The following is a 12,911-nucleotide window of genomic DNA, read 5'->3' as shown; positions in this document are numbered from 1 at the left end:
GATATAATATATAGTGATATCGGAGTATGGAGGAATTCCTTTTCTTTTCAAATTTTTTTTTCAAAAAACCTTGAGTATAAATCGACGCGCAGTTGAAAGAGGAATATTCCTGCCAAATCTCATCGAATTCTATCAACGCGTTTCGCCGTAATTGCGTACCGACCTTATGAACTGTAAGATGAACAGAATAAAATCAAAGTTAAAACATAGACCTCACTACGTTCGGTCAATTATTCCAAGGGAAGGACAATCAAGTTGAATCCTCGAAATTGGGCAAATTCTATCATCTACATTGATGTATTACTCTATCTATACAGTATCAACTGTCGAACAATTCAATTTTATTTTCCCTGAGGCCGTCCGCTCACTGTTCAATGGTTGAAAGCTACTATCGTCAACAGATTTAAATTCTAATCTCGTCAATGAAACCAAATATGGGTAATCACCCACTACACAACCGATTTCACCCATTAGTGATCAAGGACTGAATCTGATATTTGTCAAGGATGTGGAGAAATACAATGTTCTCTAGAATAATTATAATCTTGCAGGATAGTAATTCAGAATAGGTTTTAATATTAGAATCAGCAAAATCTTGAGATGATCTTTACCTGTATCTAAACCTAGATCCCATTCTAAAAAAGTTCTGTCTGGCAGATGGTCCTTTGACAGGAGCCCGCAGTCTGAAAAACGCATGGTGTTCCACCGCACATTTCCATAAGTGCTTACATGCCTTTTCATTGTGTAGCCTGTAATGCAAACACCAAAATTACTATTGAACTTAATTCAAGCATAAATAGATAAATGAATTTATTAGCCAAAAAACAGGATGTCTCAATTTGACATATAGGCCAGTCAATATAACAGTAACAAAAAAACACTCAGTCAATACAAATACTGTCAATAAAAACAATACAAAGTCACATTTACAATAAAAACATGTACGGTATATTAATCCTATTTATATAACAGTAATACTAATAAATTCTTTAATATTGAAATCTTCTACATTCATTTTCTTGCCGATAAACTCTTCAACTGAGTAAAAGGGGATTTTCAGGAGAAATATTTCTAAAATCTGTCTGAACCTCCTGTGATTAAGTTGCCTTACCTCAATAGGAAGCCTATTCATCAATTTAATTGTAACATTCGAGGGACTTTGATCAGTTTTATGCTGATTGGATCTTGTATTATAAGAATGAATTACATTTCTCAATTCCATTTTCTCCGGATTCGCTTTTAGAAATAGTAAGCATTACATTATATTTAATGAATATAGAGTTAGAATGTGAAGACCTTTGTAAATATCTCTACACTTTTCCCGATTCCGCGCCACCTTGTATTGTTAAGGTGGCCTAGTATAGTATATAATGACCTCCAATTTTAAAATAATTCAAGAGTATGATATATCCGAAAATAGTGTCAAAGAATATAAGAGGTCCCAAAAGTGAACTTATTTCAACTGAATGAGATACGCTTTTCAATGAATGCAACATTTTTGTTAACTTAATAGAAACTCGATTAATTTTTCATCAAAATTTTCGGAATAGAAAAACTCTTCAGCAATGAATTTGAACTTGAATTTGTTTATAGAATGGTTTACAATATCATTAATACAAATAAGACAATTAGAATAGAAACCACATACTTCCATCAAAATTTTGCTCTTACCATAACCAAGAAACATGAATACAAATCTAGAGACAGTGAAATTTTTAAAATTAAAATTCGTTTAAAAGGTTTTCTCCGTTATACAAATACTTATTACTTTCATAACGGATCACAATTATCAACAAATTAGTTGTATGATATGATGCTACTTTCTTCAAAACCAATCATACCGTACTCAACATAAAAATGATCCGGGAAATATAAAATTGGTTGATTATTAAATATTAGCCAAGTATTTCTCAATTTTTAATGATTAACAATAATTGAATTATTAATAATTTGTATTATTCAATCTATAGATAACAGTACCTGAAGACAAACGTATGTTCTTGTTCGCGTCCTTGATCATCATCTTCAACAACCACCAATGTCAATTTCTTTTTCTTGAAATCGAGTTTGCCTATTTTTGGCCTGGAAAATGTAACAAATCAAACAAATGTAACAAGTAAGCAATCATTGGATGAATGAAATGAACATAGATAGAACATTTTCCTCACAAAGCAAACTCTATTATGGAGTCTTGGCAAACAAAAAATATTCAATTTATTCACAACTTTCTATATTATCTTAAATGCACCGTACGCGACCAAGTCTGAGCAACTTGGAATTTATGGAAGATTAGATGGATCCTCTATTGGCTTCTAGTCTTTGCCACATTTTGTAAATTCAGTTTCAATATATTTTAGTGTCCAATAGTTCTGTCATTAGTGGTTTATTCTGTGGCTCATCAATTTTATTTTTATTCTTTTTTTTCAACCAAAGTAGTAGATTTTGGTAGAGCTTGGATGATCATTTTACCAGAATACTCTAACACGTAAGCCAACATTTTTCATCCACCTTGTCACTTGACATACCCGAATTCAGCCTGAAACCTATTTCTTTCCAGAATAATAACTTATCAGCTAGTTCAACAAGTCTTTCATCTCAAAATCGGTATTTGATAACATCATCACTCACGTCTGATCCAGAGTTACATAACTTATTTTTTCAATTCCCCCAATTAAATTGATCAAATTCAGACCCTTATTTCAGTAACTTTATAGAGCATGAGAATTATTTGTAAAATATTCAGCTAACTTAGTAAGAAGAATATCATTCTCTGTTATTTTCAATTAGGAGGAAGACGTAAATAAGCCTTAAGCTTCTTGGAATTTTGCTCTGAGTTCGGGCTATTATGTAGTATGATTCTCGTGAGTTTCAAGTATTCTTATATTTTATAAAATTTACATATAAGTGAAGTGGGTCGATGTACTTGGGTTTTCAAATACTTATATAAATAATAAAGTAGGAAGAAACTAGAGAATAAGGCTTTGAAAAGATGTAACTTAAATGTGTTTCTTCATCAGACCCATGATGATTGAAATTCAAAAAATGTCAAGACTTCGAAGTGAGCTTTGAATATGGAATATCTAAACCATGGCATGCTTATTCACTAATTTCAATAGAATAAATTAGTTTAAATTTTTTCTGTGTTGGTCTCTAGAAGTTGATAAAGGTATAACAATCAAAACTAGTATCTCAAATTGTTTTAATAAATCATTGGTTCTGTCAACATAAAGTTGGTTTCACGTAATATAATTTTCGAATGTATCTTAATTTTGTAATCAATGGATAAACTCACCAGAAAAATAGTCCGATCTTTTGTGTTCCCTCAAAGACAAGTATACCAGTGGGTGTTAGCCCTAATGCATATTCACAGCCATCTTTACCCTGGAAAAAAGTAGATTTTTACAATCTGATTTATAAAGGGAAAAAAGAGAATGTTCAGAATGATCAGGAAGACAGAGAAGTGTTCCAAACTTCGATGATTAAAATCCTAATACGATTAATAATTATTCCATCTTGAAACAGTGGTGTAGATAACATAGCATTATTGAATAATCAAATCAAGTTACTGTAGTAGTGGAAATGATAGGACGGAATAGTTGCCTATTTTTATTTTCCATCATGAGCTGTAAGTGATTCCGGTACTTCTCATCTAAATCTTAATCTCATCGAAATTTCTTTTTATGAGTTAACTATAACAATTTTCCTTTATTAAGGTGTCTTTATTATTTTGATAGCTTAGTTCATTGGTATATTTTTCCATAGCCAACAAAAGATTTGACAATGGTGCGGGGATGGGGAACTGAATTGCTTGGGAAAATTCAAATGATTGTAAATATTTTCATTGGAAAAGAAATCAATATAAAGATGATATAATTCCAGATTGCAAACTGTAGGCCTACAGTGAAAAGAAATATAAAGATGATATAATTCGAGTTTGCAAACTGTACAGTTATTGAATAATCAAATCAAATACACAGTCCGATAAGATTGTTCGTTGAAAAACTTTCAAGAATTTTATATTCATTGCAATTTGAGATGAAATATACAAATAACAACAAAATATGTTACAAAAATCTCATTCTACTATAAAAGTTAATTTCTTAAACAATGGGTTGATTCAATAAAATTGATGATTATTCTAAATAAGTTATTAGAACTGAATAGATGATAAATTAAAGTTATAGTGGATTGAAAACTGGCTTCTACACGCATTTCAGAGCCTTAATTTTCCGTTATGAACTGTATCAAAGTCTAGTAAAATAAATGTTTTTCTAATAAGATCATAATTTGAATTTCATCAAGATTAGCTACTGATTATCAGTGTCTCTGTCATCTATGAAATTGTTTATTGAAATGTTACATTAGGGTTATCCTTTACTCCAGTGAAGACGATGTTTCTAATGTTGAAACCATTTCACACGGTTTGGGTACAGCGGAACTATTTCAGTAAACAACAGATCTGAAATGCGCAGCAATTAGAAAACTGATTCATGAATGTGATAAAACTTATCAACCTTGCCAAAGAACTCATTGTATTCTCTTAAAAGCTGCAAGTCAAGTTGAATTTTAAGACTATAATTTTAAAATCAAATTTCAATTCATAAGACTACTAAATTGGAAAACAATATCAAATAAACAGCAGATTATGTTTATACTACTCACCAGTACTATATGGTTGTCGACACCATACATTTCGAGCCATTTGGCTTTATTCAGGTAATTCATCTCTGCCTGGGCTGGCGTAAGACCTCTGTGAAAACATTCAAAAAATTACATTATTGAAGCATTCAAGATTATTGATGTAATAACACTTCAAATGAATATTATGCTATTTATTGTACCTGTACTGCTGTACTATATAAAATGAGAAACTTGAAAAATCCAAGTCTCTTCAATTAGATATCAGAATACTCTAATAATTATAGTAAAGATTAATACTTTTCTACATGAAGTATTTAATCCTCTATTTATTGTAGGAGATTTAATGAATGGAAGTATATGAGAAACATAGATATATTATGCGCGCATCAAATACATGGTTACATTTAAAAAAGCTCAATATTATTCAACAAGATGATCAACGATCTAATACTAGAGAACCTCAATTCCAATACTAACAAAATCCCAAAAAACAGAATTACAAATTTTCTATTACATTCAATCACAATTTATGCTTCAATAGTAGAAGTGCCACAAGAGTGTCATCAAAATAGATTATTTGATTGTCAACAACCTGGAGAATCAAATAAAAATTCGTATTTATTTCACAAATACGGTAACTGAACATATATATAATAAAAATAATAGTACTTAAATTAGATTTTCATATACATTATGGAATGAGCCTACATTGGCTCTTAGGCAAGAAAGTTCTTGTCTATTGAAAGAGGTATTCTTGTGAGTCGAGAATATTTTGCTGATATCAACACATAAACATTTGCATATTAACCTAAAATTATTGGAGGAAATCAGGAATGATTAAGATTCTGTCTATTGTCAGGAAGTTAGTGATTTTGAAGTCGACTTGAATAGTTTAGCCAGGTATACAAAAATAATGCAGATCTATTGCAGAACTAAAATGTTCTTGATAAGAAGTCGGATGATAGTCTTTCAAGTGTTAGGAATTGCTATGTTGTATTATGTTATTAAACAGTATGTAGAGTGTGGAATATTCGACGATTACACAGTACAGTACCTGCATTTTTGAAATTCTTCTAATACTAGTATTTCCATCTCCTCAGACTGATTCGGTACAAATCGGAATTCAGAGATGACAGCCGGCGTGTGGTAGCCTTCTTCATAGTCACCCAGCTCAGCTGAAACATGAAAAACAGTATAGATTAGTATTTGTGATTTGATTTATAAGGCGAATAGATTATGAGTATCCTGTTATTTTTTCGGCAGTGGTACCTTTATCTCAATTTTAAAACTTGTATACGATTGATTCATTGGGAAATCTTCAATCTTATCATTGAACTATTGAAGAATGAATAATAACTACTAAAAAAGACAAACAATACTAAGTATTGTAGCGGTATCCACCGCTCCGGATTGAATTTGAATGGAGTTAAAATTCAAGCTGGAAGATTTCAAAAATAGATTTGGAGCTGGATCTTTATTGTAACTGAATTATTGAAGAGCTTCCAGGACAGATGAGTGTAATAATCTCAGATGAATATTTGATAGAAATATCAAGCCAGTTTTATATCATACAGCAATATTGTTGTAATATACACTTTTTTCATAATTTCTGATTATGTGTAATTTATCATTTGGAAGAATAAATGAATTTATTATTATTATTATTATTATTATTATTATTATTATTATTATTATTATTCTAGTTTCATAGTTTATAGGTACTAATAACATTCAATATTAATTAACATTTACAATATTGGATGTCCCATTCTTTTCAAGTGTCAATAGAAGAACCAGTTTAAATTTAACCAGTTTAATGATTATTTTGTTTGTAAAAATATTTCTTGTATTTGGCAATAAATTCATTATTCATTATTCAATTTGCTCAAGCGGTTTATAGTACAAGAGCAATAAATAAAATGACAATTGCAATGAACAAGGAATGTTCATTGGAAAGACTACGAGTGGAGTTTGAAATTAAGCTGATTGATCATAAATAGAACTTTTATTTTTCGACATTTTGCTCAATTTTCCTCATTTTTTAATATGAATTGACTATCAAATTACTTGTAAATCATTGTACTGAGCAATCTATGATTGAAATTAAACATGTATTTCTTATTGTGGATTGTGTCAGCCTAATGCCAACATGGAGTCACATTTTCATTCAACTATTCAAGCATTCAATGGTAATAACAGAAGCAAAAATTAACAGAGGTGGATCTTCGCAAAGTGAATTATTGGTCTAAAATGGACAAACTGTATTAAACAGAATTGAAAAGTATAAATTCAAGAGAACATTCACTCACATTGCAAAGCTAGAGCTGCTAATTCTATGAGTGTGCTGTCTGGACATTCTAGCCGTCCTTCTAGGATGTCCAACTTGAGCTGCAGGAAGAATTGGTATCTGGTCAGCTCTTCACGAAGCAGATTCGGCTCAGAAGAGTAGAATTTCACTCTCAAACGAAGAGTGTAAGGAGGTCCAACTGAAATTGCAATAAAAATTCAATTCTTCATTAATTTTCATGGGAGGAATAAATAATTATTAAAAAATGATCACATGCACACTGTAAACATTTCTCAGAATGAGAAAATGTTTAAATTTGAACAAATATTGTAAATATTTTGAAGCACTAAGGTGAAATTTGGAGGTGTAATTTATGTCGTTTGAGAACTTGAGTAGACAGTGAATAACCAAAAACTGTTCTAGAAACCCATAAACATTACTGGAATATTATCAGACAGTTATAATACTACAATAAAGATAAAGAAAACAAGTGAAAGCACTTAATTTTATAGTTTTCCCTCAGTGAAACAGTTCATGTGAGAAGAAGGTACTGGAAATAAACATTCAAACTATATTCAATTCAGTAGCCACAGTTTTAGATCAGGTGAGATGAAAATCATGATTAGATAAGATTGAATAATTATTCAATCCATTAGGCATCTTCAAGGACCAAGTTGTTGATGACTTCATTAAAATCTACAGAGCCGATTTAAAAGCTAGATAACAATACATCATAATTAGCATTGCACGTCACTGACAATATCGGTATTATTAGACAATGAATCAAGCTGCATCATTATATCAAAGCTAAGTGAGTCATTCAAGAAGAAAATTAAGTTGAAGAACGATTTTTTCTATAAATTTACTAGAATCTTCCTTGAATGAAACTTTAATAACAATACAAATTTACATAAAAAATCTATAAAGTTATAAGCTCACAACCAGTTAAATTGGAAAAAAATAGTTAATATTTTTGAAAAAATCGAATTTTCAATTCAAATTATAACAGGTTAACAAAAACCAACATTAGAGTTGCTATAATGTAACTTGAATAAAAATAAGTTAAGTTATCTAATTGAATATATTTTGAAACCCATTTATAAGTTACTCAAACAATGATAAAGTACAATGATAAAAATCAGAGTCTTTCAAGGAAATCCAAACAATATAGTGAACAATAAAGTTTAGAAGATAATGATGGCACCATTCTCACACTGATTAGCACAGAAACAAGTTATGAAATAATGATGTCTATTACTTATTCAAGTACTAGTAAGAACGTTATTTCACAACCAGTAGGTTTACCTATTACAAATAATAATTTCGCACGATGGAACTTGTAACTACCGACAAAAAGAATGGTTTCTAGGTTAATTGGCAGATTTTCAACTATTATTGTAAGGCTACTCCTAGCACATCCTATCAAGGCTTTTCTGTTCAAGTGAGAAAAGAGAAATTGGGCGCAACGTCTAGTGTTCGAAAAATATTCCCAATTAATTACCGTAACATGAATGAGTATTCTCTTCCGCTGAAAATAAGAATTGAGCTAGCATGATTGAAATTATTTTACTGAACTTTTTTCTGATATCAAAGCATGTTATATTAAGAACTTTTCTAACTATAAGCAAATATAAACTAGTAACATACCATTTTACAATAGTTGGATTTTTCATGTACAACTTTTTCTTCATCATTGTCTCTGTCTGATAAGTTATAACCAGATTAGACCTGAAGTTATGCTGTGTCATTAATGATAACTTAAACTGTTTTTACCAGACAGCAGAGTAATTACTTATATTGATTGAAGATAATTCTCTACTGGTGCTATTATAGAATGATTTTTAAATCTAGTGTTCTACTAATTTTCAAAATAATGTTCAAATTATTTTAAATTCATATTATTTTATCATAACGTTCAGGAAAGAATTACTGTAATTATAAACTATCAACAGGATGACAGTTTATTTGAGAAATAGAATTTGAAAATGGCAACTCTTAGTAACCAAATTAATTACCAAATTAGTAAACAACTCTTAGTAGTTTAAATTACCATAAAATTCATACAACAGCCTGCAATTAACAAAATAAAAGCTAGAAAAGTATTAGCTGCATTATTTTTGAATTCTCTCCCTGATAATGAATACGGTAATATTATTTTAATCTATTTTCTTCAATGGAGTACTCTTCTAATAGATTCTAATGTTTTTTGACATTTACATTACACAATTTTTGCATCATTCAAGTCACTCAGGAGGGAGAAATTGATGAGAATGTTTTTTCATAGGACTGTAACAAACTGATCACTTAGCTCGAAATTGAAAGTTTAACACCGTGATGAATCAAAATTTCTCAAGCTAATCTCGTCATAATTATTAAGGAGTTTTAACCAAAATAATATATCACAACACGAACGGCTGTATATTTTGTTGGAAGATAAAGAGCTGTCAACTTGAAAATGTGACCGGTGTGGTCACAAAACCATGGTCGTGTACAAACATGGTCGTGTACCGATTAAAACTGTGTAGAATTTGACAACATATTTGTGTTTTTATTCAATTATGGAACGGTTCTACAATATTGACAATGGCTTTCGTCGAATTTTTAGATAAAGAACTGATTATTTATAAGCCAAAATAAAGATCAACTCACCAATGTGAAGATATTATTTTTATTTTAGGCATTTTATATTTATCGAAATGTTATATGAGGTTATATAGTTATATAAGGAGTGTTTGTTTGTTTGTATGAGAACATAACCTCATCCACAAACCTATCTTTTATGGATATTATTCAGGGTTCTTTTAAATAAACTCTGTTATATAGGAGACAATTCTAAATGAAACCAAGAATCGTACAAGTGGAGCAAGCTAGCATCTTTGCAAAGCAGACAACGGGTGCTAGTAGCAAGCTATGCTAAGGCTAACCCCATTGGAATGCGCATTGATAATGTATGCGCAGACATAGCTCCAACCTCTTAAACCAACTCCTCCAAGTTCACATGAACATTCTATTACAGTTCTGCTGCAGCAAACTTCCATTCTAAAACATCTCATTACTTTGATAGTGAACAAATTTCAGAAGGGATGATTCAATCTGGAGTATTTGTTTTAATTTAGTTCAGAAAAGCATAAATAGCTTCGATTTTCAACTTTAGTTACTTAATTCATTTATTTTAAGCAATGCTCAAATCGAATACATGATTAGAAAAGGACCAACAGTAATCTATATAATACTTATTATTAATCTATTGTAATCTATTATTGATTTTTAATCATTTTATTGTTATTTCCTATTGCGGATGATGCCCACATAGGCTTTTCGCATGTGCGTGAGCAATGAAAATTGGGTTGATGAAATTATCAAAAATTCATGCCATCAGCGGGATTCGAACCCACAAATCAGGCGGTGCTAGTAGAATGAAGTTTGTAACCCTCCTTACCACTAGATCATTTTTTTTGTAATTTTTTATCAAACTAGATTTTCTCATGAACATGGAATCATCATTTTAAAATAAAATAACCTTTGTCGAAAGCTTTCCACCACCAAGAGAATATGAAATAAAAATCATTAATTTGATCTTGCAATTCTTGTTTCATGTTTCTACTCCTATATAGTTATCTTTCTCTAAATGAATTTTGAATCCATCAAAACAAAACTTCTTTCAAAACCTTCCAACATTCCAAGTTCATGTTGATTCACTCATTTCAATAGAATCCAAATACATTCACATTCAACAAGATACTTTTTCTCCTACGACCATGAGACAGTATATTCCTATCCAAAATGCACGAGCAAAGCAATGCAACTTTTCCAAGGTCAACTTGCAGGTAAATCGTTCATTGCTCAAACTTCTAAGCAAACAGCGTTCAAAGTCACTAATGCACATAAAAGTGAACAAACACTTCCGAAGATGAGATCAGCATTACTTTCTTGTAAAATGGAAAAGTGCCAATTTCCTGTTGAAGATGGACGACAAGGACGTTGAGTTGCGATTCCCATGCAAGCGATGAGGAAGTTCTGGTTGCCAGGGCAAAAACATATTCCAGAAAAGTGTCACGCTCGAATTCATTGTGCACTGTTTGACTGCCAGCGTCACGCTTCGAGGCACAGCCGTGATCATGGATCAATGTCTGCAGTGGGCCTTCCTTGTTTTTGATCGTTCGACACTGCTGTGCTGTCAGATGCACTGAAAAACGTCCTGGGCTCATTTTTTACAACAGAAAACCTCCGGGTTCAAGGTTACGGCGGCCGAATCAATTTCTACAGCTTGGGATTTTGTTGTCACCTCACTTCCCCATCTAATTTGTCAAACTGTGTTCAATTGTGCAGTAGCATTATTGTCAGAGGGTCAGAAACACAGTAATGTTCATTTTTTCAGAAGGAAGGAAGGAATCAATCAACTCTTTGAATGGAAGAAACCTCGCATTCATGGTAAAAACACTATTTGGAACAGTCACAAAGGTAAATACAGTAAAAACACCTGCCAGCCACCCAGAGGTTGAGGTTCGATTTCCAGTCTGAATATAAGATTTGATTTGATTTTAGACTTTTCTCATCGTTCACCTCTCAAGACTTGAATCAAATTAACCTTTAAATATAACACTGGAGTGCACCACACCCCAATCATATAGATTTGAGTTCTCCCTCCTTTAGATCAGAGTATTGGGGTATTTCACACCTATAGTGAGGTCCACATTATAATGGCAGTGTGTGATTTGCAATGGTGTTGCTATCCTTGTCTATCATTCATGAAAGCAGATGGCACTATCCCTTTCACGCTTTGCGATGTTGCCACATCGTTCATCAACAATGTAGAAATTCAACTAATTGACAAAATATTCAATCATGAGAATTTATTATTACATCTTTGAAAAATATATTTTCTTGACAAATGAAATATGATTAACTCACTATTTTCAACAACAATGAACAGTTGAATTCATCAGATATACCAGTATCAGCTGTTTGGGTGGCAAGGCTGAGATCTGGCAACCCTTTCCTCCTATCTTCCTACACTGCCATTATAACGTGGACCTCACTATATGTAAATTCGATTTGAATTATTCGGATGAATTTGCCCTATTTTCACTGACTGTCTGAGTAGTCTACTAGTGCTCTGTCAGCAAAGAAACTGACTGCTCTGAGGTGTGTTACAAGTTCAGTGTACTATTTTATGTTGTTTTCATTTTTTATGATTGTTATTTAGAAATTTGCTTCTTAGATAGTTTTTGTGGGATTTTTGTTAGTTATCTATGTTCTAGTCTTTAGAGTTTAGATTATATATATAATTATTAACGTCAAATTTTTGGCGAGAAAACTAAAAAGACCTATTCCCATTTCATATTCTTTGCTTCATTCATATTTCATATACATAAATGGTTCTTCCAGTTGTATGTTTTGTTTTCTTTTTTCTGATAAAAAGCGTTAGGCCTAATACAATGGTTCATCAAGCTATCCACTCCAAGAGGACCTGAATGACTGAGGAACATTATTGAAAAAACTCAATAACACAGTAATGAATACAGTGCAGAAAAGTCAAATTATTACACATTATTGTTAATGGTCTATAGTATAAGAACGCTTAGAAGCGTGTTAGCAATGACGACATTGACATTAGAAGCTCATTCAGATGTTTACATAACTGTACATTGTCGACTACTTCACTCCACCACAACAGCAAAAACATTCCTCGCTTATCAGATATTATTAAATAGGTAGCCTATATACCTTAGACGTTTCTATTCAAGGTTCAAGTGTGAATTCTGAACCTCGACTTGAGTACAGAAATAAGGAAGAAAAAGTAAGAAGAATTTGATATTAGAAATTTTAAATGAAAATAATATGTTTCATCAGAACGTAATTTTAGTAAGTGGGTGTTTTTATGCAGTTGAGAAAATGGGAATGAAAATGAAAGAGTTATGTTCCATAGAATAGATAAAATTGTATGTAGAGTTTGAAGATAAAAAATCAAAGTAAGTAGGCC

General features: G+C 31.4%; 1 protein-coding gene across 6 annotated transcripts in view; it reads right to left on the bottom strand.

The window, feature by feature from the left end:
* Positions 1-12,911, bottom strand: part of LOC111062894 (band 4.1-like protein 5) — a 75,315-nt gene that overhangs the window by 18,364 nt on the left and 44,040 nt on the right. For all 6 annotated transcript variants that reach the window (XM_039432366.1, XM_039432371.1, XM_039432387.1 and 3 more), the window contains exons 4-9: positions 6,951-7,127; positions 5,696-5,816; positions 4,663-4,750; positions 3,293-3,381; positions 1,981-2,082; positions 612-749 (exon numbers count right to left, since the gene is read on the bottom strand). In XM_039432366.1, coding sequence (XP_039288300.1) covers positions 612-749; positions 1,981-2,082; positions 3,293-3,381; positions 4,663-4,750; positions 5,696-5,816; positions 6,951-7,127 — 715 coding nt within the window. The remainder of the gene's footprint in view (positions 1-611; positions 750-1,980; positions 2,083-3,292; positions 3,382-4,662; positions 4,751-5,695; positions 5,817-6,950; positions 7,128-12,911) is intronic.

Source organism: Nilaparvata lugens, chromosome 1, assembly GCF_014356525.2.
Source record: "Nilaparvata lugens isolate BPH chromosome 1, ASM1435652v1, whole genome shotgun sequence".
Taxonomy (NCBI): Eukaryota; Metazoa; Arthropoda; class Insecta; order Hemiptera; family Delphacidae; genus Nilaparvata; species Nilaparvata lugens.
Note: the sequence above shows the minus strand (reverse complement) of the source record. Positions and strands in the feature narration are given on the sequence as shown.